This window comes from Macrobrachium rosenbergii, chromosome 24 (assembly GCF_040412425.1).
Source record: "Macrobrachium rosenbergii isolate ZJJX-2024 chromosome 24, ASM4041242v1, whole genome shotgun sequence".
NCBI classification, from domain to species: Eukaryota; Metazoa; Arthropoda; class Malacostraca; order Decapoda; family Palaemonidae; genus Macrobrachium; species Macrobrachium rosenbergii.
Genome location: NC_089764.1, coordinates 34242356 through 34268964, shown reverse-complemented (window position 1 = coordinate 34268964; position 26609 = coordinate 34242356). Strand labels below are relative to the sequence as shown.

Below are 26609 nucleotides of genomic sequence, written 5' to 3'. Positions count from 1 at the left end.
TGGATACAGTGAAGTAAAGCATAAATTTTAAAAGATCCATGGAAAAGATGCATATTCGTTATGTTGATGCTTGTATAATACGATATTAATATGTGAATGTAGAGTACAGTGTAATGTAGGCTAGGCTACCGTATATGTATACAATATACCATAGTGTAGGCTAAGTTGATTCTTGTTTGTTATTCAATTTCTCTTTGTATTGAATTATCATAAGTCACTCTACATGAACCTTCAGAATTAGCTGATATTAATAATTACTATAGTGTAGGCTAAGATACCATAAATGTGTACAGTAAGCCCCCCTTATTCGTGGGGGATGCGTATTGCACCGCCCCTGCAAATAGCTAAAATCCACGAATACTAAAAACACTTAGAACTGCCTATTTTGATAGTTTAAACAAAAAAAAAAACACGAATACGGGGGGGTTTACACTATTATCACAAGGGGATAATTTTGTAATCATTGGGATTGTTAGTAACTGCAGGTCAAGTTGTACTAGCAGCAGAAGATGTGAGGCACTCTTCTTCCTCTTCCTCCTCCAAATGTGAGGCACTCTTCTTCCTCTTCCTCCTACTAATCATCACCCACGCTCATTCCTCATTCATTCTTAAAGATAAATACTCTTCCAAGATAACAAAAACATCTATGTCTTGCCTAATTGGTTATTTGCTGTCTGCACTTTTCTTCATGCATCTAGAATACAAACTGTCTGCGTCACTGTTTGGGCTAATCTGTTACAGCACCTCATGAGAATTCCTAGGACACTTGGTTCTCGACACAATCTGTCCCTACAGTGCTCCACTGGGTCCTTTAATATTCTTGATGTGATGCTCAATTTGCAGTTTGGTCTCACTCATGATTGACAAGTTTCATCATCATCATTTCAGCCTTCAAAAGTCCTTTGTTGGTTGTAGGCCTTCCCCAGGCTTCTCCACAGATTTCTATCCTCCGCTGCTCCGTGTCACTGTCGTTTATGTTGGTCCAAGTCATCTCGCTAGTGGGTTTTTTCTCTTCCTCGATTTCTTGTGTATCCTCAGGGCGTCCAGAAGGTTGTTCCTGATGTCCATCTGTTGTCTGTCATCCTGGCAATGTGCCCCGCCAGTTCCACTTAAGCTACTGATGGTTTCAAGGATATCCTTTACTTCAGTTTTTTTTTGACGTATCCACTTAGCCTAGCATAATTCTCTCAAGTGCCCTCTGCATGGTTCGTAATTTAAGGGGGAAGCGTTTTTGTTAGACTCAAGTTTCAGCCCCCATAGGTGACAGTGGAGAGGATACACTGATCATAGACTTTCCCTTTTATGATGATAGGAACCTTCTTATTTTTTAACACTGTACTGGCTCTTCCAAATGTCTGCCATATGATCATATAATTAAATAGTGTCTCATAAAAGAGATTACATCCTTAAAACAATGTCCAAGGAAATTACGAATGAAGAAACGCAAAAAAATAAAAAACAAAAATACACAGCAACACTTATTTATCATATGGTAACACTATATAAAATTGCCTGAGTTATAAAAAATTACATTTCTGTTACTGCTGGTAAAAATTCCATGACAATTAAAAATCAATCAATGATCTACCACTAATGCTTATTCTAATAATTAGCTGATTTTGTCTACATTAATCACATTTCATATGACAATGTTGTTGCTTACAGCACATTTCTCCTTATAACTTTCTGGCAACATTTCCTTGAAGATAGAAGATTAATTAAACTCACTTTACTACTGAGACCATTTATTTTCTTTTAACTACATTCAGACTACAGAACTTACATTCACTTATTCTCAGAAAATTATCACCACCATATAACCGATTAAAAATTTTAACCAGCCTGCAAACACACTTAACTCCCAAAGTGCTAACCTTCAAGTTTGTTTTCAGAGGAAACATTACAACTTTTTAAAAGTCATTTGTATTTTCCCTCGATATACAAACCAAAGCCTTTCATACACAGAGTATCCTTTAGCACATGCAATAGACCAGCTGAAGACTTAACTAAAAGGGGGAGTAACCTCCAGGAGGTTGGGGAGAGAGGGGGGGTTATCATTGCTCTCCTCATGCACATCATCCATTTTTCCTTCAGAGGTAAGGATGAAGCACAGTGGATAAAGTTATTTTGTTTGTATACTTAAGAAAAAGACAGGGTTGCAAACTTGAGCCATCCTGTATGGAGATATACACCTTAAGTGGGAGGTGGTACCCCAAAACAAAAGTATAAGTGCCCATCAGAAGAACCATTCATCCCATTGCTTGTACCTGTAGGATGAAAGATCAGGGCCCCTCCTCACACTGAGGTGATAAGAGACCACTCAGTTAAGACTCAATGTCTGGATTTCTTGAGGATGAAAATGTAGGAAGCAAAAATTCTGGAAATCCAGGACTAACTAGGAAAAATTTCCATCAGCCCGTAGCTTTTTCTGGTCAATAAGAAGTGATAGGTTCAGAAAAACTCTACAATGTCTCTTCTTCCCCTTGTTATAGGAGAGGAGAATGAGGGCAATACAGGCATTACTCTCTAACCTAGTGGCCTGGCCTGGAGCCTGATAATTAACCCACTTGCTGAGCAACGACCACAGTTCCCAAGAAGAAAGTGTCAAAGGACTTATGGGTGATATCCCTCAGGTAGAATGCAGTGAAGGTGGTCTGAGGACTTTTGAGTTTTGCCTACAAATTACGGCACAAAAGAGGAGTGAGACCCCCACTTTTCTAAACGCTAAACAAGATAAGATAAGTCATGCAATTTCCCAAATCATTTTGCCTATGCCAGGGCCAATAAAAAAACCGTGTTCAAGGTAAGGTCTCAATCCAAGAACTGACAACAGCTTGTGGGGGACTACACTAGTTCTTCCGAAAGGCAAGAGAAAATCACACGCCCCAAACATCCTGCACTTTTGGAGACAACCCATGCTAATATGTCCTTAAGATTTCTTTTCTGATGACACTTAAGGGCACAATAACATCTCATCTGGACCTCCATCAACAAAGTGTTGGAGGGAGGGGATCAAGATACTCTCTAATCTCTCATTGAGAAATGAGGGCTTTTGAGCTTTGGCTACGAATTCTGGTATAAAAGAGGAGAGGGCCCCCTGCCCCCTCTTCCAAGCGCTCAACAAGATAAGATGGGCCATGTAATTCCCCAAATCTCTTCACCGATGCCAGGACCAATACAAAACGTATCTAACCAAGAACTGAGACAACAGCTTGCACGCACCAGGTGGCTGTATGTCTCCCGAGGACCAGGGAAACATCCCACTCAAGGGGGCTTAGTTCCCAGGTACGGCAGGATTACTTGAAATTCCTCATTAACATGGCCAACTCCACTGAGGTAGAGAGGGCCAAACCTTTCAACTGGAAATCCTGAGAGAGATGCACAGTAGCCCTTAACAACAGACAGAAAGGCCTTCATCACGGTGAAGAAAGATGAGGGGGTCTGCTGTTCACTGAGTAAACTTTCCAAACGGAGAGTACAGTGGACCCCCACCTATTCGTTGTTCTGGATTTGCGGATTTTCTGTAGAACATATATACACATTATTCACAGAAAATTTGCCTTTTCAAAGTATTTTCATGGAGAAATATTCACAAATTACTGTATTTTCATATTTTCATGAATAAATGCACTATTAAAATGTTCAGGTATAAGCATTTTTAGAGGGTTTTTTTGGTGTTCTGAACTATCAAAAATGCAGTTACCAGTGTTTTTAGAGGGGTTTTAAGTATTTGCGGATTTGAGCTGTTCACGGGGTGTGGTGGTACACATCCTCGTGAATACCAGGGGTCAACTGTAACCCTTTCTACGACATCTATCACAGATGATAGCCAACTTTCCATGGCACACATTTGCAGAGGTACCCAGACATTTCTCTAACTGCCCTGCTAGAAAAACTTCTCTCTCACAACAGATGCTGGATAACCTGCACCCATGAAGATGAACAGGCTTAATAGCTCAAAGATGCCTGCAAGAACGTGGCCAACTCTCTCTGTATGTTGTACATTAGACTAGGAGAGTCAGGTTTCCATACCACTCAGCATGTGGCCAACTAGGGGTTACCAAGGTCACCTGAAGGTCTGGAGCAATGAACACCCTGTTGATCACTTGGCAGCAAAGGTTGAACAAGGGAAAGACAAATGTACAGTTGTCCGACAGGTATTGAATGACATCTTATATGGCTGCCCACGGGTCTGGGACTGGGGAGAAAAAGATGTTAGTTTTTGTTCACCCTTTTCACGAAGAGGTCAAGCATGGGAGAAACTCCAAAGATCGAACAATTTCTCCTCAACTCTTGGGTAAAGGGACCACTCTATTCCCAATACCTGGCCCTGGTGGCTCAGTTGATCTACCAGGACGTTCCTCTTGCCTGGGATGTATCTGGCTCACAATTCAATAGCCTGCAGGGTTGCCCACTCATGTATTTGTGTGGGGGTTAGTTGGCATGAAGGACAACATCCTGCCTTGTTTGCTGGTGTACTCCACTTTGGTGTTGTCGCTGCTCATGATGATCACCAAATATCCTTGGCAGTTGGGTCTGAAAACTTAGAGTGCCAACCAGGGTGCCTGTATCTCCAAGATGTTGGTGTGAAGATGCAGGTTTGAGATCTAGTTCCCTGGAACTAACTTTTCTCACAGACACACACCTCAACCTCTCCTTGAGGCATCCAAGAAGAGAAGAACCTACGGAGTAGGAGAGTTCAGAGACCCCATCCAGAAAGTTGAAGTCATTGAGCCACAAAGCTAGATCATCCTTCAAGTTCTCGTTTAGAGGGACTAGACGGTGTGGCGAGTCTTTTGAGGAAGACCAGTTCTGTTTCATTTGTCACTGCAGGGAACAAAGGTAACTTCAACAGTGAGGGGCAAGTTTTCCAGGGATGAGAGATGACCCATAATCACTTGCTATTACCTAGCTGGTTGCTCCTTCAATAGGAAACAGGTTGCGACTTCCTGAGAATGTCCAGGCATAAAAATGGCTGGGAAGGCCTTCTTTGCAATGGTGTCCAGGAGCTTCCCCAAGCACCTGATCTGCTGTTTGGGGACTAAATCGGACTCCTGCCAGTTTATCACTGCACCTACATCATGGCATAGGGCTAGAGACTGCATTTGTCTTTGGGATCTGAAAATAGGCATCCTGCAGCTCAATCATGATCATGAAGTCTTCCCTAATGAAATTAACACTGAACAAGCAGTCTCCTAAGTGAATGAGATATGACAGATGTACGTGTCCAGAGGCCTTCTCCACTAAGAAGAGGCAGCTGTAAAATCCAAGAGACTGATGCTGTGCCTTTCTGTGTCATCTCTTCAACATCCACCTACAGGGCTCAAGACTTCGGTGAATCCTCTGTGCAAGTTGGGATGGGATCCTGTACCTGACCAGTAGGACTTAGACTATCCTGGGTTCCACTCTGGGTTGCTTTTACATTGCCTAACAGCACGACAGCAAAGGAGGGGCTCGCCATTCTCAGCAACTCCTTCCTTTCTTCTTCCCTTTACCCCATCTCTTGGACTGACCTGGGAAGTGTCTGAGCCCTTCTTAGATAATGAAGAGGGCTGCTTCTCCTGCTTAATCTTCTGGCCCTGAGACTTCTTCTGGGCACCTTAAGTAGATGGTTTTAGAGGTAAATGCAGGGCTTGCAGGCAGTGCTTTGCCTTCCCACACTGGTTTGAACGTGGCTGCATGGAAGAACAGGGAATCTCAGAAATCTCCAAGTTCTATTTCTATGGCAGTGTCAACCTCACCCAGGTAAAAGTAAAACTGTGACCCAGTGACAACTGTTGCGCAGAAAGAGGCAGCTCTTGTATGAAACCTGATGAGACAGCAACTCTCCAGCACAGAATCAGATTCAACCACACACTGGTGATTTGGTAAGCCAGAAAGATATGTTTTCAACCTGACACTGCTAACCTTCTTGCTAAGGACCAGACATCCACCAGTAGTTCTATCCTCATGAAGGTTGTTATGGCACACTGCCAAAGGTCCAGCCATGGAATAACATGGACTGCTACCATTATCACCGATTCCAGATTATTAGCCTCAGTGGTAATGAAAGAGCAGCCCTGCCAATGAAGTCTCAACAAAGTACAGGCAGTCTTCGGTTATCGGCGGGGGTTCCGTTCTGGGGGTGAGATAACCAAAAATCGCCACTAACCGAAAATCGGCGATTTCCGGCACTTTTTCGGGGCTTATCGGCACCAAAAAGCGTCGAATTTTCAGTTATCGGCGCCTCTGTTAGGTATGTATTGGTGGTCACAACTTCCACTTGCTTAGTTACAGGGAGAATCTCTGTCAAGTGGGGAGAACCTGTAGGGGGAGTGGGTCTCTTCATACATGATGGTGAAGGACACAGTGGTCCAGAAAGGCAAAAAGAGGAGACCCCACAATGTTAAGGAGAGGCTAAACATTACATCTCTTTAGCTTCCTCATCATCAGATAATGGTTGAACAGGTTTGCAAGTTGGTGACTTATCCTTCCCAGAAGAAGTGCTAGGGGAGGGGGGAGGAAGAGGGAAGGTGACTTGGGGTAAGAGAGACCTGGAAGGACTATGCACCACTTCCAGTGTGGGAACACCCTCTAGAGAAGATGCAGAGCCCTTCCTAGGCTTCCTTCTCCTCCTACCATAACACTCCCAATGGGGGAAGACCCAGGTAACATCTTCCTCACTAGGAAGGACATAAGTACATTCCCTTCCCCTGTAAGGTGTACATATTGTATGTGGATCTACCACAATGTAGGACATGAAGTGGTTATCTGGCTGTCCACAACCCTCTCAGCAATGTTGGTCCTGTATGTTTTCCAAACTGGGAGAAAAACTGGGCCAAAAGACAAACAAGGTAACAAAACACACCTGGAAACGTACAGTGCCAGGGCACAAGACAAAAAGGGAAAGGTTTTATGGTATTAAGCCAGACTACAACCAAAATGAAAGAGCGCGATGAGAAGCATCCACACTCTACACCATCCGAAGAAGAAAAGGTGACACGAATGAGGAAAGCATAGGCCCATCCCCAGGTTACTATTCTTGTTAGTCAAGTCTATAGCCAGTCCAGTTCATACCCTTAAAGATACTCCAAATATGAAGAGTATATTTTATTTCCTGTTGGAATAATTTGATATTTCCATTTTTCTCTCCTCCTTTACTAAAGTTCTAACCTCAGACCAGTGAACATTACCCTTTACTAACCTCCACTGGACTTTTTGCTTTTTTCTAAAACAACCTTCTCAGTGAGTTTCAATATCACCTCAAAAAATATCATGAAATTACAAGTAGTTATAAAACAGCAAGACAATCCATCATTTTAATATAAAACCAATAGTAAAAAATAAATTTTATTCTTAGTATGACATTCCACTGCATGAAATCTGAATGAAAATGCTATGGCACAAGAAATTTTGTACACCATACACCCCAAACTCAACTATTTCATTCAATAACAGTCCTTCATTAAATATCTACAAAGCTGAAGCTATAAGCTCTCACAGTACAAATGTTACAGTTTGTTATCTTTACTCTTAGAACTACTCAGTATAATGTAACTCCAAATGACTGGCTCCTGGCCCAAAATAAAAAAAAAACTCCATTCACATACTTTAATCATACCAGTCATACAAATGGAAGCAATGAACTTTTCTAATGATAAATAGTTACAAATGAAGTGATTCTATTCATCCTTACTGCAAATAATATTTAACGCTATAAAACATTATACCTTTCTATACTATATTATTTAACACCAAAACACTTCACCAGCAAATGATCACATTTTCTAATTTTTGGCTACAAATATATTTACAACAGTAAAATTCAGGCCACACACACAGCAATGGAATGTTCAGTCACCATCTCATTAATATAAAACATAAGTAAATACTATTAAGCATGTGTCTGGTATTTACTGTAGTTGCCAGCATTTCTGCAATATATTTATTGCAATCCACTTTTTTAATGCTTATGAAATACTAAGTATAGCAATTACAAAGAGAAAACAGATCCTTCAAGAGCCAAAGGCACACTTAAAAAGCTAAGGTACAACAAAATGTACAAAATAGTGCACTAACTTACAGATAACAATATGATATGGTACACTAACTTACATATGACAATATCACTAAGTTTTTTTACATAGCTGGCCAAATGTCAACCAGGCAGTGAAAAAAAAAAATTCACTCGCCTAAAATGACCAGTGCATTATATAAAAAAAAAAAAAAAAAAAGAACGAAGGCCCACGCTGACATAAAAGCAGGTTTCATCTATACCTGCCAGCCAACCAACCAGCAACTTTCATCCCCATGCAGAACTGGCAAAAGAAATAATGTTCAGATGCTTCCATGACCAGAATGACACGGAAATGATATGCTTAAAATAACTCCGACTAGATTTTTCCTGTGGAAAAAGAGAAACAATCATGTAACACACCATAACCGTGACAATATGACAAATTTTAAAAGTACTGTAACTTGTATTTTTCCTAACTATACAAACCTGAGGTCTTTATAGTTGGAATTACCTTCAGCACAGCTGGAGACTGGCTGCTTAACTTCAAACAAGGTGGTGGAGTACGTAGTTAACTACTGACTGTGGGTGGGAGCCCGCCAACCACTCGGTATACATATTTTGGCCCAGGGAGCAGAATGAAGGGTGGCATGAGGTGGGCTTACAGTATAACTATAAAGACCTCTGGTTTGTATAGTTAGGAAAAATACAAATTACTTTTAAAATCTGTCATTTGTTCTTCCACAATATACAAACCTTTCAGTCTTTATAGTAGGAAGACTTACTTCTTGGTGGGAGGATTCTGAGTAAGCTTCTGAACTGACTGGTAATTCACCTCACCTGGGTTTCCTTCCTGGTCATGCAAGAGTAAAGGAAGGAGACTATCCTCTGACATGTTGAACAGAAGTGCGAATAACTGTGCAGTAAACACCCGTATTTGCATTCTCACGATACGTGGACTCAACTATTCACGGATTTCTCTGTGGAACATATACACACTTTATTCGCGGAAAATTTGCCCATTTCGTGGTATTTTTCAACGAGAAAAATTCACTATTCACTAATTACTGTATTTTTATATAATTTTCATGATTAAATGCACTTTTTGTGATAAAACTATTGAAATACTCAAGTATCCAGGTAGTGCTCGAGTTACGATAATTCGATTTTGCAATGGGGTAAGCAACTAATACCAATACGACAATATTTATAAAATATTTTTAAATTTCACGCAGGCGCAGGCAGCAGCATACAATCCGGCAGCGAGAGAGGCCAAATTACGACAGACCAACTTCTTTTGCTCCATCTCTTTATCCCATCTTCTAGTTAAAAAAGTAAAAAAGAATGACAAAAGTATTATTGGTAACATTATACTCTTGCGGAAATGCATACAGCCATAAACAACCGAATGAGAAACTGTTGTTTTGCTTATAACCGAATCGGATAGCAACAGCCGTTTTGCTTGTATTTCAACCATCATATGGTGTAAACAATTACCGTAGTTATGTTACAAATGACGTTATGTAGAATAGGACAGATATATTTTTACATTATACCCTTACTCGCTTTGGATAAAAGATCGGCAAGGAAATATACTGCTAAATTTAAGCTGCAAGCTGTAGCTGAAGCTGCTAATGACCATAAATTATCGTACATCGGCGACATGGATGAAACTCGACCATAATTAAAATGGGAGAGAAAGTATTTTAATAAAAAATACTGGGCATGAAAGAACACATTACTGCTGTTTTTATGCTGATAAACGATAAATGCGTAAAGCTTGTAGTATGATGAAATCAAGTGAAAATAGCGAACAGAATCTTGATTTTTTTTACACAAAACAAACACGCCCCAACTGAAAAAAAATAGCTAAATTTATTTCACAATGAGACATATTAAGTTATATTTCCACTTAAAAACACTTTGTATAATAAAAAATAACCTTGCCCCATATAACTAAAAGTATCTAGAGATTCATTTACGCTAACTAGAAGCAAAATAAGTGCTCTGAATTGAGTTAAATACAGCGAAATAAACTTACCGCGTAATCGATTTCCAAACCAAAACACTGATCGCTATGATCGCAGTTTATAATACAGTACAAAAGCAATATAAGAATACAGGCAGTCCCCGGTTTACGACGGTTCCGGCTTACGACGTTCCGAGGTTACGACGCTTTTCAAATATATTCATCAGAAATTATTTCCCGGCTTACGACGCATGTTCCGGGGTTACAACGCGTCGTACACCGATCCGACGGAAGAAGTATGGCCCAAAAACGGCAGAATAATCATAATTTGAAGGTTTTTTTGATGTAAAACTCAATAATAATGCAGTTTACATCGTCTTCAATGCACCCAGAGCATTAAAGTAAGGTTTTCTTATGATTTTTGACGATTTTCGACGATTTTCCGGCTTACGACGATTTTCGGGTTACGACGCGGCGCAAGAACGGAACCCCCGTCGTAAACCGGGGACCGCCTGTATATACAATATTATTGGATACAGTGAAGTAAAGTACAACATTTTAAAAGATCCATGGAAAAGATTCATATTCGTTATGTTGATGCTTGTATAATACGATATTAATATGTGAATATAGAGTACAGTATAATGTAGGCTAGGCTACCATATATATATATACAATATACCACAGTGTAGGCTAACTTAATTCTTGTTCATTATTCAATTTCTCTTTGTACTGAATTATCTTAAGTCAATCTGCATGAACCTCCAGAATTAGCTGATATTAATAATCACTATCCCATGTATAGTGTACGTTAAGCTACCATATATGTATAGAGTACACCTCCCATATTCGCAGTCTCACTATTCGCGGATTTCTCTGTGGAACATATAAACACATTATTCGCGGAAAATTTCCCCATTCACGGCATTTTTCACTGAGAAATATTTATTAATTACTGTATTTTCATATTTTCATGACTAAATGCACTTTTTGTGATGAAAGTATTAAAATACTAAGGTATAAGCTTTTTTATTTTTTTGTGTTTGAACTATCAAAATAGGCAGTTCTGAGTGTTTTTGAGGGGTTTCAAGTACTCACAGATTTTAGCTATGGGGGCCTTGCAGTACGCATTCCCTGCAAATATGGGGGTTTACTGTACATGGTACTGAATACCCTAATGTAGGCTAGGGTATATTCAAGATACATTTTTTTCAACACATGATGGGCTTTTTGGAACCTAACCTCATTGCAAGGAGGATAATACCTGTATAAGCATTTTAAGTTTTTTTTTTTTTTTTTGAACTATCAAAATAGGCAGTTCTAAGTGTTTTTTGAAGGGTTTTAAGTAGGCAGTCCCCGGTTATTGGCAGGGGTTCTGTTCTGATGGTTTGATGATAACCGAAAATTGGGAGTTTTTGGCACTGAAAAGTGCCGAAAGTTGCAGATTTTTTTTCGTCGGCGCCTTTGTTAGGTATGTATCGGCACCAATAAGCGAAAATTGCCGATTTTTGTTGCTAGACAAGTGCCGTAAAACAGGGGGTTTACTCTATGTTCAACTATTAGACTTCTGGGCCTTTTGAATTAATGTGCGAGTGAGTAGCCACATGGCTTCGAAAAAGGATCGGATGAACTCAGAGTGTCGGAACCAATAAAACTGGAGATACCCAATTGGCTTGTATTATCATCAGCCCCTCTCTCCCCTATTAATCTATCTAAGATTTAAGACAGGATACTCAACTACGTAGACTCACCTGCATGACATGCCAAACCATCATGTGAAAGATGGCTACTCGACTCTCTCTGCGCAAGAAAGGAGATAAAAGAGAAAAGGGGGAGCCAGTCCCCAACTCCCCTTCGCTCTTTGCCACCAAACACCTTAGGCAAGATGCAAACTGTCCACTATGGGAGCTGGGCAAGCCACACAGCTTGTTTGAGCAGCCACCACAGGACCCAGGGAAAAGGAGTCCCAGTGCCTGTTTGTCACGACCTGAAGGTAGAAAAACATGAATAGACAGCCTACACTACTGTCTGTCTTAAAACCTGTAAAACTGACAGGTTCTTCCGGAGTGAGAGGGACGGACCAACGTCCCTATCCTCAAGAGGTACCATAAATGCTGGCGTATAAGGCGACCTTTTAACCTTAAAAAAATCTCCCCCAAAACGGGGGGTCGTCTTATACGCCGAGTATAAAGAGCAAACCTTAAATCCTGCTGAGGTTTTTAATAATAGGCTAATCTCTGAAGTGTCGATAGTTAACTACCATCACAACTATCGACAGTGTAAACAAAATAACTGTAATGACAGTAAAAACCGTAGGTAATTCAAGTGAATCACTAGTGACACAACTACCAATACTGTAAACAAATCAACTGTAATTACAGTACCATAATTAGACGTTAGGATGAGTGAGCTCTCACTTTGCTAGTAGCTTTACCCAGAGTACCATTATTATAAGGTAATAATATTAGACAATTTTGTTAATGATACTTATTATACAATGCCCTTTAAACAATGACAGATAATTTGAAGATACCAAAAGACTAAATCGGGTAGCCTAACTTTCTTGTTTACGAAACAGAACCGTGTTCGTAGTTCCCACTTGTGCTTGACTTACGAGCCTCGTTGTTTTACTAAAGGCCAATATTTCCTTGGTATTATTTTATAATCAAACTTAAGGGTTTTGCAATATCGACAGTTCCCCAGTTATCCTTAATATCGGGGCTCTTTCCAATTTTAAAGGAATACATTCACGTGGTTATACTTCCAATGGGTATTACTCCGCCAATAGTGACGTCACGTCATAGGTGTTTGGCATTTGTCATGATGTTTCCTGTATATTTTTCCTAAGGAGCACAAAGTGCTTTTTTGTAATGGTGAGCTTTGCCAGATTTTTACATTTTTGGTACTACAATTCCAATAATTATTGATTTTATTTATGTACCAACTAACTTACATCGGCTGATAGTGTTATTTAATTTTATAAATTGGGGGTCGTATTATAAGGCGAACATACCTCTAAACTTACATTTTTACATGAAAAATGGGGTCATCTTATACACCAAGTCGCCTTATACGGTGGCATATTTGGTACTCATAATGAACTCTGGCCACAGGTTGGACGTAGAGTATGCTCACTCGATAACCTCATGAGGCTAGAAAGAAATCGTGTTCTTGAACACTTCTTTAGTCAAGTCAGTACTAACAAAGAGCTGTCAACGCTCAGGCCTGAGGTGTGGAGTCCTTTGAAGATTGTACTGTAGCACTCAAACTGGACACCACAGTATTTTTACAAATACTACCAACCAGTTCAAAGATGGAAGTGAATGTGACTTGAAAGTAATGCTACGAGTTCTGTGGCAAACTCGAGCGACAGAGGAACCTCATCTCTTCAAGGGCCACAGTCTTCCTAGAGGCCGAGGCATCTACAGACAAGAAGACTAAGCAGGAGACCTGCTTCTCCAGGTGAGCTAACCTCTCTGTCGCATCACCCATCTGGGACCCTGGCATCATTCCCATGCAGGAACGTCCAGGGAGGTATGGCTGCGCCTGAGTGTCGGACCTTCACTCTCTCATTAAGTAGGGCCCAAGTCCGTAGACCAGGGGACTTTACTGGTGTCATGGGAGTCCACGGGAATCTGTGCAGCAGCAGAAGAACCTTAACCGGGCAACCTGCACAGGGAAAAGATTCCTGGGGCCAAAATTGGTGACACGAGGGTCTAATTGGAGCCTCGTGCACTTCTGGTGACACAGGTGTCCATGGAGAACCATGCACCTCCGGTGACACGTGCATCCATGGAATCCGTGCCCTATGAATCCCATGGTACAGGGTTTTGTGGAACTTTGTACAAAAGTTGCTCCCAATATACGGGGGTCTGAGGAGCCGCATGCAACAGTGGAATGTTCTTCACCAGACCGGGGAAGTTGACTTCCGGGGACCAGTGTCAGAGGTATGGGTACCCATGGAGACCCGCGCCTCTGTTGCTTTCGTATGGCATGGGGTTCCAGAGAGCTCCGTACCACAGTTCCCATGTCCATAGACAGGGGATAGCAAATGAGAGATCCCTTGCCTCTTCCAAGGCTTCAAGAATTTTCCATGAGTTTTGGGAGAAGTTTCTACCAACGACCATGGAAGTGGCACGATGGAACAGTACACCAACGGCTTCTGTTGTGTTGACCTATCACTGGGAGGCTCCAAAGATTGGGAAATCTTATGTAATGTTTGGATGTGGGGGTCAAATACCTGTCATCTGATATCAGTGATGAGCATATTTGCCATATGTTCCAATTCCCCGGAATGTACCTGACTAACAGCTCTGTTGGGTATGTAGCTGCCCACTTGTACACTTGCACCATCAACATGTGGTGCAGGGGGTACTGACACTCACCCATACAACAAAACAGCTTACCAAGATCTTGAGCCTCTTGAAGAGCTAAGGAAGCTGTCTTGAGTTTCAGAATATTGATGAGGAGGTGTTTGCCATGCCGGTTCCACTCACCTGAAAGCAGCAAATCTTCCAGGTGTGTGCCTCTTCCCTCACCGATGCCTTTCAGAACAGAGGCATGATGAGAGGGGGAGTGTAAAGACACACTCCAGTGAGGTTCCTGTCGTCTAGCCACTAGGTTAGTCCCCAATTTCCTTCCCCCTCGGGAGGAATAGAAAGGAATAGGATGTCTCTCATCAAGGAATGAAGGTGAAGCCACTCCTGAGGGCCCAGCTTCTCCAAGGGCGACAGGTGAAAGGGGACGACTTGTCACCATCAAGCTGGTTGTTCCTTAGGCAGGAATATCTGAACTCCTCTCCAAGCTTGCTGATACTGGACTAAGACTGAAACATCAGTCTTTTTCGAGACCTTGGCCTCTTCATGCGAAGAAGATTGTAAGGGGAGCTCACTGGTAGTTTCTCCAGGTATGAGACACTGGCCACATATTTGGGAGAGTACTGGCAGGGGGTGAGGCTGCACCTGCATGCTGTGCACTCACTCCCTCTATTGGTGCCATGGAGATTTATCAAATGTAGAGGAGTCCACACCAGTCTGTGGAACTCCCTGACACTGGCAAACGTAACTCAGAGTTTCTAAGAAACCCAAGTACCTGGGGTGATGCAGGTCTCCTTGGAAGAATGCACACCTGAAGCGTCTGAATCATGAATCCATCACGCATCAGTTGCTTTTACTATCCAAGAATTCAAGAAATCTCGAGCAGAGGTGGGCTCTATACCAGCCCTCAGAGTGATCCATGGCACTGGTAATGGGTAGCTTTGGGTTTCATAGAACCCAAGTACCCATGATGACGAGAGTCCCGCTTGAGACTCTCACACCTGAAGCTCCCTAGTCACGATTAGATCGATCATCAGTTGCTTTCTCTACCTGAGTGTCCGAAGAAACTCGAACACAAGAAGGATTATACCAGTCCGTGGAGGTATCTCCACGATACTGGTAAAGGTAGTGTGGAGTTTCAAGGAAGCCCCAGTACCCACGGTGATGCAAGTCCCCTTTGAGACTCGCACACCTAGAGCTCCTGATTTATGACTAGATCGATCATTAGTTGCTCTCTCTACTCGAGTGTCCGAGTAAACTCCAGCAGAGGAAGACTACACCAGTTTGTGGAGATATCTCCACGATGCTCGTAAAGATAACTGGGGGTTTAAAGGAAACCAGAGCACCCACAGTGACGCGAGTCCTGTTTGAGACTCTCGCACCTGGAGCTCCCTGATTCACAACTAGATCGATCTTCAGTTGCTTCCTCTACCCGAGTGTATGAAGAAACACGCGCAGGGGTGTGTACTAGTCCAGGAAAAGATTTCCTGGAACTAGTACAGGTGACCCAAGTTACCTCTTCATGTCGTATCTGAGGAAACTGGCACACCTGGTGCTCAGATGTTGCTGGGTCTCGTGACACCCACAGCACGGTTCCCGAGTCCAAAAACGTGGGAAAGCACCCAGAAGAGATAGCACACAAGTAGATAATGGCAAAGATGATGATAATTCGATTCTCTTCTTCGACTTCTACCAAAAGTCTATTGCTGTCTTGGGACCCCTCTGAGTCGAGCCACGGGTTCTGTGGGAACCTGAGCAACAGCTGCTTGCATGCCTGTAGACGAATCAGAATGAGCAATCGGCAACATATAGTGTAATAATTGCTAGCGAGAGAACCCATATTTTCCAAGGCCCTCGAGCTCTACATCTGAAAAACCTAAAATATAACAAATGTCAAGTAATAATTTACAGAATACAAACCTCCCTTCGCATTGTGAAGGAATAAAACTCTCTGAAAATAATGAAGTAGTGTCGTAGAGTCGTAAGCGGAGGTGAGAAACCAGTTTAAGCTTGTTGCCTTGGAAACGTAAAAAACCAGTTTACCACTCTGAAGGCTAATAAAGTTATAGTGTTGCATTATGACAGAATGAATAATTATATCAGAATACTGAATATGCGACTGAATAATTATATCAGAATACTGAATATGCAACACACAAGGGTAAAATAGGAGGATGGAACTGCATTATATCCAGATATATGCAGAAAACATCAAACCAGAATTACCACTATCAAGATTAATAAAGTTGTAGGGTTGTGTTACATCAGAATGAACAATTATATCAGAGTACTGAATATGCAACACACAAGGGTAAAATAAGGGGTTGGATTTGCATTATATCACAAAAGAACGTTACTTCCCAGATATAAGCAAAAGAGCACCTCCCTAATATATATAACAAAAACATAACAAACAAGTGAATCTGTCGAACGGCAGGCGCAGAAGGAAGAGCGACACGTCTCTCTCTCTCAACAGCCAAAAGCAAAAGTTAAGTACTCCTTAGTTTTACCAGACCACTGAGCTGATTAACAGCTCTCCTAGGGCTGGCCCGAAGGATAAGTGCAGTGTATACCAAATGGTGGGGAGCTCCCAACCATAGTCAGTAGTTAACTACGTACTCCACTACCTTGTTTAAAGTTAAAAGGCCGGTCTCCAGCTGTGGTGAAGGTGATTCCAACTATAAAGACCAAAAGGTTTGTCTATTGTGCAGGAAAAATTTTATCTTTGAGATGCATGGGAGGGTGCTTTCTTTATAGTAAATATTTAAAACTTTACAGTACTGCTTTAAGACCAAGGTGGGCAGAAATGTATAAATATCTGAATATACTATTCACATAGTGACTAATCCTAGACAGGGATCCAAATTCAGTTCTCAAGTGCAAGACTGTCCGTAACTTATGACCTCAATTTACCTGTAGTAAATGCTAAAGTAAAGTATACAGAAATGCACGATACAACTGGTCTGTTCATCATACTCTAATGTCCTACCTCCAGAACAAATACTAAAGGAACTACAGCTAACAGAAGAGGGGCCCCATACACCACACGACTTTAACCTCTTTGACCCAAGGCCTGGTAACAACAGGGAGTCTATTCTTAAAATAATTTAACAGACCACTGAGTTCAAATTTTTAATTCTCATAGGACTGACCCGAATTATTTGTTCTTGATGAAATATATATAAGATCTAATATATTGCAACTCCTTACAAATGATAATTTTCATGATAAAATTAATTACTTGTTTGCTTACCTTCTGTTAAAGTTAGCTTTATCTTCGCAACGTTTGGTGCGATCGGCATTTAAAAAAAATCAAAACACGCTTGGCTAACTCGCTAGGACTATCTTCGTATTCATCCGTTTCCCGCCAGATGGTGCTGGACTGTTTACGTTCTGTTGCATTTCTTCATGACCACCCACTAAGGTGTGAGGAGGCTTGGTGGGTTTCCACTTTAACAGTAGATAAGTATCCAAATAATTTTATCAAGAAAGTTATCATTATTTGAAATGAACATTACCTACTGTTAAAGTTAGCTGACTACCACACTGAAGATGTTGGGTTAGTGCAACAAGAGAAAACGAGTTCAGCCAAGCAAACTAAAAGCTTTTTAATGGAGAGAAAAAGCTTTTCAACATTCCTGCCTGATGTGTCATCTACTGGCAAGTACTGTTGCCAGACGTTGGAACCACAAAAAGGTGTAAGGTCGGTCCAATACTAAAGCTAATTACTACTGTACTTTCATATATGAAGGTGTGCTCCATTACACCAATGTTTACCTTCATGCTCCCAAAATTCAATAGTGGACTTCCTAACAACTAACAATAAGATGGAAAGCCAAGGTTACTATCATATTTGGTTCAGGAGAAAGAGTCCCCCTGCAATGATAGGACTAAGGGCTTAACACCTCATGCTAAAATTGAACATTCTAAAAAATGAGGCAAAAATAGTTATACCTCTCCTGAGAGGCAAGACAACCTTCCCTAGAAGGTGGTTTTAAAGGAAATAAAGACATGTTTAAGGTACAAAAGCCATGATGACTGCCTCCAAGAAGGTAAAATACTCAGGAATCAACTCTGTGTGCATAGACTTTAGCCATCTTGGACATAGGAGCATTTGGCCTTCTAACACCACAGATAAATTCTAAACTTCTCTTACAGGTTTATGTCTGTCCTGGTAAACCCTTAAGAGTTCTAACTGGATATAAGAAACTGGATATAAGACAGCCACTATTCCATTGCTACTTAAGCAGATAAATCAGGCACTGACACAAATCTTGGAAGGGCTTTCAATTCTGTCTTTTCCCTAAGCAATGAAGGAAAAGAGAGAGGTTGCGACTAGAGCAAAAACAAAGAACAAGATAGGGCTTGAAGCTCACTAATATAACCTCTTAATAGGTCTCATCTGGACATTAAGAGAGCCATTTCTTCATTGCCTACCAAAGCAGGTAAATCAGGTGCTGTAACCAAAACTGGGAAGGGCTTATTCCTCTATATCTTTAATCTAAGTAAAGAAAGAAAAGAGAGGGGTTACCAACAGAACAAAGCCCCCAAAGAAAGGGCTTGAAGGTCACTAATACACTTCGCTGCAACAAGAGCTAAAAGAAGTGTCTTCAAAGTTCTTAAGTGATGCCCTATCAAAGGGCTTAACTGAGATTATGTCAACATCTGAAGGCTTATTTCTAAATTTGATTGTAAATCCTTATTGGAAGAATAAATTCCCAAAACAAAAGATTGAAAACCTTTTCAAACTTCAAGAAGTGAGCAAAATTCCAGTCAGCATGATGTAAAACTGACAGCAATGTAAGTGGGATCCTTGATCACTGTAACAGAAAACTGCTTTGCATATCTGAGATACTGGTAGAGCTTAAATTCAGATACCTGGTAGAACAGGTGCTGGATATCACTCAGGACAAGCACCATGATTTAAAAATAACCACTGTTATTGAAACACAAGTCTAACAGTGGAAGGTCATCTAGATTTAAGGATGGCTTCCTTGGCCATTCTAGAAATGCCCTTAGTTAGTAACAGACAACTGACGACCTCCTTGCAGTGAAATGAAGTATGTGGAGGTTTGAACTAATCTTCCAGAGTAAGAATGTCTGAAAAGATCCTTCCTGAATGGAAGAAGACAGAGAACATCTACCACCAGGAAAGAAATTTAGGAGACCCATTCCATTTAGGGCCAGGACGTGCTAACAAAATCATCATCCTTATGATCTGCAAAGTTCACAACTTGTTGAGTATTTCCTCAAAAACAGCCAACAGAGGAAAAAACTCAAGGTCTAGGTTCTACCATTCTAGAAGGAAGGTATCAACTGCCCATGCCTGAAGATCCTGGCATGGAGGGCAGTAACCTGGTAGTGTAGTGTTTTGGGCAGTCGTGAAAAAATGGGTGTTTGGGTCTCCCTAAAGGTACTAGGACAAAAGGAGGACAGGAATGACGTTGCTGAACTTTGTCCAAAGGATTGCTGGCCTCAACAGGTTTTACACAACAGGTGTGGCTACATCTTCAGTGAGGACATCAAGATACAATAGTGTACACCCTTCTTGGAAGACCTTGGCAAAGTTGCCGAGGCAAAATTGCAGTACACATGAGCACGACAGAAATGTACAGCACAAACACCAAACTATAAGCAAGGTAACAACAAAAAAGGATTAGAACAAGCGCCATACAAGCACAAATTACATAAAAAAAAATTCCACCATATAGGTAAAGACAGAAATACCACTCACATTGTTGTACATGCAGCAAGACAAAGAATTATTAATGAGCTTCAGTAAAGGTAAAATCACTATTAAATACTGTGAAACAAGTGAAGCAAAACACCCTAAACTTGTATTTTACACAAACAGCCTAGAGGTAACCCTCTTGGCACTAACAACATTAAAACCTCTGCATGACAACCAATAAGAGGCTGAGGGTAAGCAGTAAATTGGATGAAGAATGATATTTATTGCTTTACTGCTCTTACAGAACAGTAGTTTACTAGTCATTACTTCTAGATACATACCACAGCCAATTGTCTAAGGAAAATAAAGAGTAAAAATACGAGGGGTTAGCAAAGCAAAAGCATACAAGCTCCACATAATGTCTAGCCTCTGACTGATGAGTTGCTATGTAACGAATCCTGCTCCATGGAGGGTCATTATATAGAGGTTTTCATGTATCAGTCAACTCATTCAATAGTGAGTGTACCAAAAATATTATACTGTACAGTAAACCCCCTATATTCGCGGTCTCAAGATTCACGGATTTCTCTTTGGAACGTATCTACCCATTATTCGCGGAAAATTCGCCCATTCGCGGTATTTTTCACTGAGAAATATTCACTAAATACTGTATTTTCATCTCATTTTCGTGACTAAATGCACTTTTTGTGAAAAACTATTAAAATACTCAGGTAATGCTCGACTTACAATGACTCACCTTATGATAATTCGATTTTGCAATGGGGTAAGCAATTAATACTGATACGACAATATTATTTATAAAATATTTTAAAAAATCGCGCAGGCGCAGGCAGCAGCGTAATCAGGCAGTGAGAAAGGCCAAATTACAACAGACAACTTTTCCTCCATCTCTTTATCCCATCATCTAGTTAAAAAAAATTAAAAGAGAATGATAAAAGTATTGTTAGTAACGTTATGCTCGTGTAAAAGTGTACAGCCATAAACAACCGACCAAGAAACTGTTGTTTTGCTTATAACCGAATCGGATAACAACAGCCGTTTTGCTTGTATTTCAACCATCGTACGGTAATAAACAATTACCATAGGTTATGGCACAAATGACGTTAAGCAGAATAGGACTGATATATTTTTACATTATACCCTTATTCAGTATGGATAAAAGATTCTCAAGGAAATATACTGCTAAATTTAAGCTGTAAGTTGTAGCTGAAGCTGAGAAAACAATGTTCAAGCTGCTATTGACTATACTGTAAATTATCGTGCATCGGCAACATGGATGAAACTCGATCACAAATACAATGGGAGAGAATGTATTTTAATCAAAACTACTGGGCATGAAAGAACACATTACTTCTATTTTTACGCCGATAAACAATAAATACGTAAAGCTTGTATTATGATGAAATCAAGTGAAAATAGCCAATGGAATCTTGAATTTTTTTTACACAAAACAAACGCCCCCAAATGACCATCGTCATCTATTAAAGAAAATAGATAAAATTAACTTCACAATGAGGCATATTTTAGTTATATTTCGACTTAAAAACACTTCGTATAACGAAAAATAACCTTGCCCCTTAAAAATAAGTATCTAAAAGCAAGAAAAGCGCTCTGAACTGAGTTAAATGCGGCGAAATAAACATTGCGTAAGCATTTTCAAACCAAAACATTGATTGCTATTATTGCAATTTATAATACAAAAGCAATATAAGAATACATACAATATTATTGGATACAATGAATTAAGGCATAGCATTTTAAAAGATCCATGGAAAAGGTGCATATTCGTTATATTGACTTTTGTATAATAAGATATGTTAATATAAAGTACAATGTAGGCAATGCTACCGTGTATGTAGACAATATACCATAGTGTAGGCTAAGCTAATTCTTGTTTGTTATTCAATTTCTCTTTGTATTGAATTATCATAAGTCACTTTGCATGAACCTCCACAATTAGCTGATATTAATAATTACTATACCGTGTATGTAAAGAGTATATTTTGTAGTGTAGGCTAGGCTACCATATATGTATACATGGTACCGAATACCCTAGTGTAGGCTAGGCTATGTTCGAGATACACTTTGGTATTTCTTACGTTTTTTCCAACAAATGATGGTTTTTTTTTACCTAACCCCATTGTAAGTAGGATAATACCTGTACAAGCAATTTTAGTTTGTTTTGTGTGTGTTTGAACTATCAAAATAGGCAGTTGTAAGTGTTTTTAGAAGGGTTCTAGGCAGTTGTAAGTGTTTTTAGAAGGGTTCTAAGTAGCCGCTGGGTGGGGTTTGGGGGTGGGGGTGGGGGTGGGGGTGGGGTGGGTGGTGTGTGTGTGCGTGTGATATGCATCCCCCGCAAATACAGGGGGTTTACTGTAAACACAATAATTCAGAAAAAAAACTATACAGTCGCTTGCAATATTTGAACGTGCACGCATGCTAGACCAAGGTGAAATTCACAAAAGCGATACTAATTAAATGCTTGTAATACTTACAGGAAGCCAACAGACAAAACTTACAAGAAGTTGACTATTAACTTCTTACAAGTTATGTTAAGTTTTAAAAAAGTCAATAAAATTTGAGAAAACGTCAAAATTACATACTGATAACTGAACATTGTCTATAACTGCCACACATAAAGCTGAGGAAGATTCTCTGAACTGTGTTGACAGTGCCGCAGTTACATGAAGTATGACAAGAACATGTAATACACACGGAAGGGTCCGTGGCATGCATGCATGAATGGCCCTTCTTCTTTGTTTTCTCTATCCGTCTATAATAAGTTCATTCAAGACTGAACATGAGGCTTCAATATGACTGATGGGTATGTGATGAAAAGCTTGGTTCACACATTACTTTATCTCTTAAGTGAAAAATATGAATCTACACAAACCATCAAGCGTATCCTATGATTCCGATGTTTGGTCCAAGCCCCACTTCAGATACTCAGGAGTTGTAGCTGCTACGTACTCATCCACTAACTGTTGTACTACTTCTCTAGATGAGTCAAGTTCATCCAGGTTATCAGCAAACATTGCTTCCTTACGAAACTGTTCCAAAAAGGCTTCCCTTTTACGCAGCTTGTCAAACTGAACTATTGTTCGTTCAAATAACTGCAAGTAAAGATATTTGTAAAAACCATTAAACATATTTCTCATATACAAAGTACATTTCTCTACGTAGAGTACAACATTTTTCTTACTATTCAATACCTTCTTACTACTGCATCAAAAGTTTCAAAACCCTTGTGTCAGAAATGCAAACCTGTTTCTTCTGTTAAAGTCATTGTACTTTGTCAGGACAACCTCAAGTGCCAAACTGCCAATTAATTTGAAGATAGTGGAGTAGAAGTTAGAAATCAGACTACTACCTGACAGTGTGGACTAAATAATTCTTGTTATTACGGGCTACACTGTGACGTGAACTGTTACCTGCAACATCCCTGCATCTGCTAGCTGCAACATTAAGCATTTCCTTTCCCAACAATACCCTTCGTTCTCTTCTCTCGTTTATTTACTTATCAATATGTAAGGATACACATAGTTGTGCTGTAACAAGCAAAGTACTATCCTGAAGTTTATATTAACCTGTTAAGCATCCTTTATGAGAGCTCACTACTCTCATATCATCACATTTACCAGCTCACGGAGCAGTCATTTGGTCTATGTTAATTTTCACGCTTTTTTATGTGTTCTTTTTCAGACTGATATTGATTTTTGTATATAGACATTAGGATATAATAAATAATGTAATATAAGAAAAGACGGAAGAATTTATTTTGCATTTTTACATCCTAAAGATTATAAGCATGAAACATAAAAGGGAAAAAAATTTTTCTTTCAAATGCAATTCCCTGAGACATAGAGCCAGTAGATTAATGAATTGTTTCATTTCATTTTCATTTGTGTCATGCCATTTTAGTGCACTTGATATTGCAGGCAAACTTTCTATATATTCATCTAGAAACTGAATGGAAAATCTGTTTGTTACTGCTACGAGCTCCATGACTTTGTCATAAAAAAACTTAAAAAAAAAAAAACCCACAAGGTTTCCCTTGCCCTGAACACTAAATTTCACACCTTTAGGTGAACGAAAAGCAAAGAGAACTCCACGGGGTTTCCCTTAGCCTGAACAAAGTTCATGGAATCCACAGAAAGAGAGGGAGAGTAATTTTTGTGCTGATTATGGAAATGGCAACGTTATTTCCTTTTATCGTAGTCATCATCATTCTCTGCAACAAGTATTGATAATATACCTTCAGGCTAAAGATTTTTCTTTTGCTTTAGATTGCTCATTATGGGAGGATAAATGGGATCAAACAAAAAGAAATCAGTTTTTATCAATGAATGCCAGAAGTGTAGCAGGAGGTGGAGGTCCTTGTCCTCTTATTAGACTGCCTTTCCCTTACAAAAAAAGTTGCCATTTACCGCTAATTTAGCTCATAGTGTTACCAACTGACGTTCCTACAATTTGCATAGAGGGAAGAGCATTTCAGACCGAATTCAGTAGCGCACCATCCTTGAAAGAGGTAGGATGTGCTACTCTGTTCAAGGCGTTGTGATATGGGATGCGGCCGACCGAGATATGCCATCGGTGATGCTTAACATGTTAATAATGCTTTTATCTTACTTTACGGGTACCGTTTGTTTATATTATTACAGTGAAACCCCTGTATTTGCGGTCTCACTATTCGCGTTTTTCTCTGTGGAACGTATCTACCCATTATTCGCGGAAAATTCGCCCATTCACTGTATTTTTCACTGAGAAATATTCACTAATTACTCACCAAGCACATGATAAGTAAAGGCAGATATATGAGGGATAAGATCACGAGGATGAGGATGACTAACTTAGATCCCTGCCTACTGGTAAAACATACCCATGCATAGAGGAGGGCTGTTTATGATTAATGGATTCTTAAAAATGAACAACCACAAATACGAACCAAATCAATTCACACATACTTACAGCTGATATATTTGTATGGTTGGCAAGCATAAGTCCAGACACTCGATGCGCTGACTGAATGTATGGGGACTTCTTTGATAGGGCAACTTGGATAGAAGCAGGACCCCAGGGGATGAACTGAGCTAATTTTCGTTCTCGTATGCGCTGCAGTGATTTGTGCACCTGGGTTGGATCTACCTCACCCTGTAATGATTAAGGTTAAGTCTTACAATATCATATACTGAAAACCAACCTTTATGCCAGTTCAGCTTAGAAGTAAGGAGACAAGGTCACAGTTATATTTATAAAGTTTAGGCTAAAAAGAATATTCATTATTATTATCGTTATTACAAAGTCACTTTCATCATCACCATCACTGCATCCAATGCCACACGACCCAGAGGGCCTCTGTGAGATTGTGCCACTTACGTCCTTCCTGTGCTGTATCTTCCACAAATTTCCACTAATCTCACCCTTCTCATTCAAGTACACCTGAGTCTTCCAACTTTTTTTGGCAACCACAGGAGCTCAGCTGACATCACATACTGTTCTCCCAGGGGTTGTACGAGACACCTCTGAGCCATTTCAATTTCCATTTCATCCTTACCTCATCTACATATGGAACTCCCCTAGTTTCCCTTACGGTATCATTTCTAACTATTCTGCCAACTAATTGCTAATATTCTTCCTAAAGCTTTATCCTAAAACTGACAAAATCTTTCCAAGTTGGTTTCATCATCATACTATCATTCATATCCATATAGCAATACAAATCCTACTACATCTGGGTACAATCTTACTTTTGCTTACGATTTCAAACTATAAGATTTGCAGATCTTATTCAGCCTAGCCATAGTCTTCCGCTAAATTCCAACTGAAGAGAACTTGTGCTTTGTATCAATTTTCCCAGATATTTGAAATATTCCATCTCAATCTTCTCTCCATCTAATGTTATTTCATTCTTTTGGGCATAATGTCCTCATCAGCTTTTCTTAGATTTATTTTGAGTCAAATCTCTCTAAATATCTGATGCATTCTATCAAGCACGTTTTATAAATTCTGTGGCGTTTCGCTGATTATAATAGTGTCGTTTGCATATCTTAAGTACGTCCAGTGTCTAACATTACTCCAATCTAAACCTTTTCTTCCATCTGTGAGCCTTTTTGAATTCATAATAATCTATGAGAAAGACAAATGTCAAAGTGCAATAATGTTTGCTTGTAGCATCACACTATTTACTGTAAATTCACTTGACATGGATAATTTCCATTACCTTTACATATTCAACAGGAGTGCCGTAGCGGCACAAAACCTTCCACAATATTAGTCTGCGGATGTGATCAAATGCCTTCTCGTAATCAACAAAAGGCACCAGAAGGAGATTTTGATGTTCCTTAAAATGCAGCACAAAATGTTTTTAACACAAACACCTGATCTGTGTAACTTCTGACCCTTTCAAAACTAGTTTGTTCATCTTTGTGCTTTCTGTCAATTTCTTCCTCCAGCCTACCGAGAATAAGCACACTAAATATTTTCATTAAAAACTCCAAATCACCAGGCATTTCAGCTCAAGTCATCTCTGCAGTGATTCCATTACATCCTGGTGAATTCCATCTCCTACATTTCTTTATGACTGGTTCTACCTCAAAAAACATATATACCTTCATTAACACACTCAAGTCTTTGCCAGCT

General features: G+C 40.0%; 1 protein-coding gene across 3 annotated transcripts in view; it reads right to left on the bottom strand.

Annotated features, from left to right (window-relative positions):
- The window catches only part of LOC136852013 (tubulin gamma-1 chain), a 70516-nt gene that overhangs the window by 16058 nt on the left and 27849 nt on the right, over window positions 1-26609 (bottom strand). The window contains exons 7-9 of one of the 3 annotated variants that reach the window (XM_067126478.1): window positions 24939-25121; window positions 22864-23083; window positions 1729-8383 (exon numbers count right to left, since the gene is read on the bottom strand). In XM_067126478.1, coding sequence (XP_066982579.1) covers window positions 22877-23083; window positions 24939-25121 — 390 coding nt within the window. In that variant the 3' untranslated portion in view covers window positions 1729-8383; window positions 22864-22876. Of the gene's footprint in view, window positions 1-1728; window positions 8974-22863; window positions 23084-24938; window positions 25122-26609 lie in introns of those variants that run through there. The other 2 variants (XM_067126480.1, XM_067126479.1) reach the window with 2 other exon arrangements.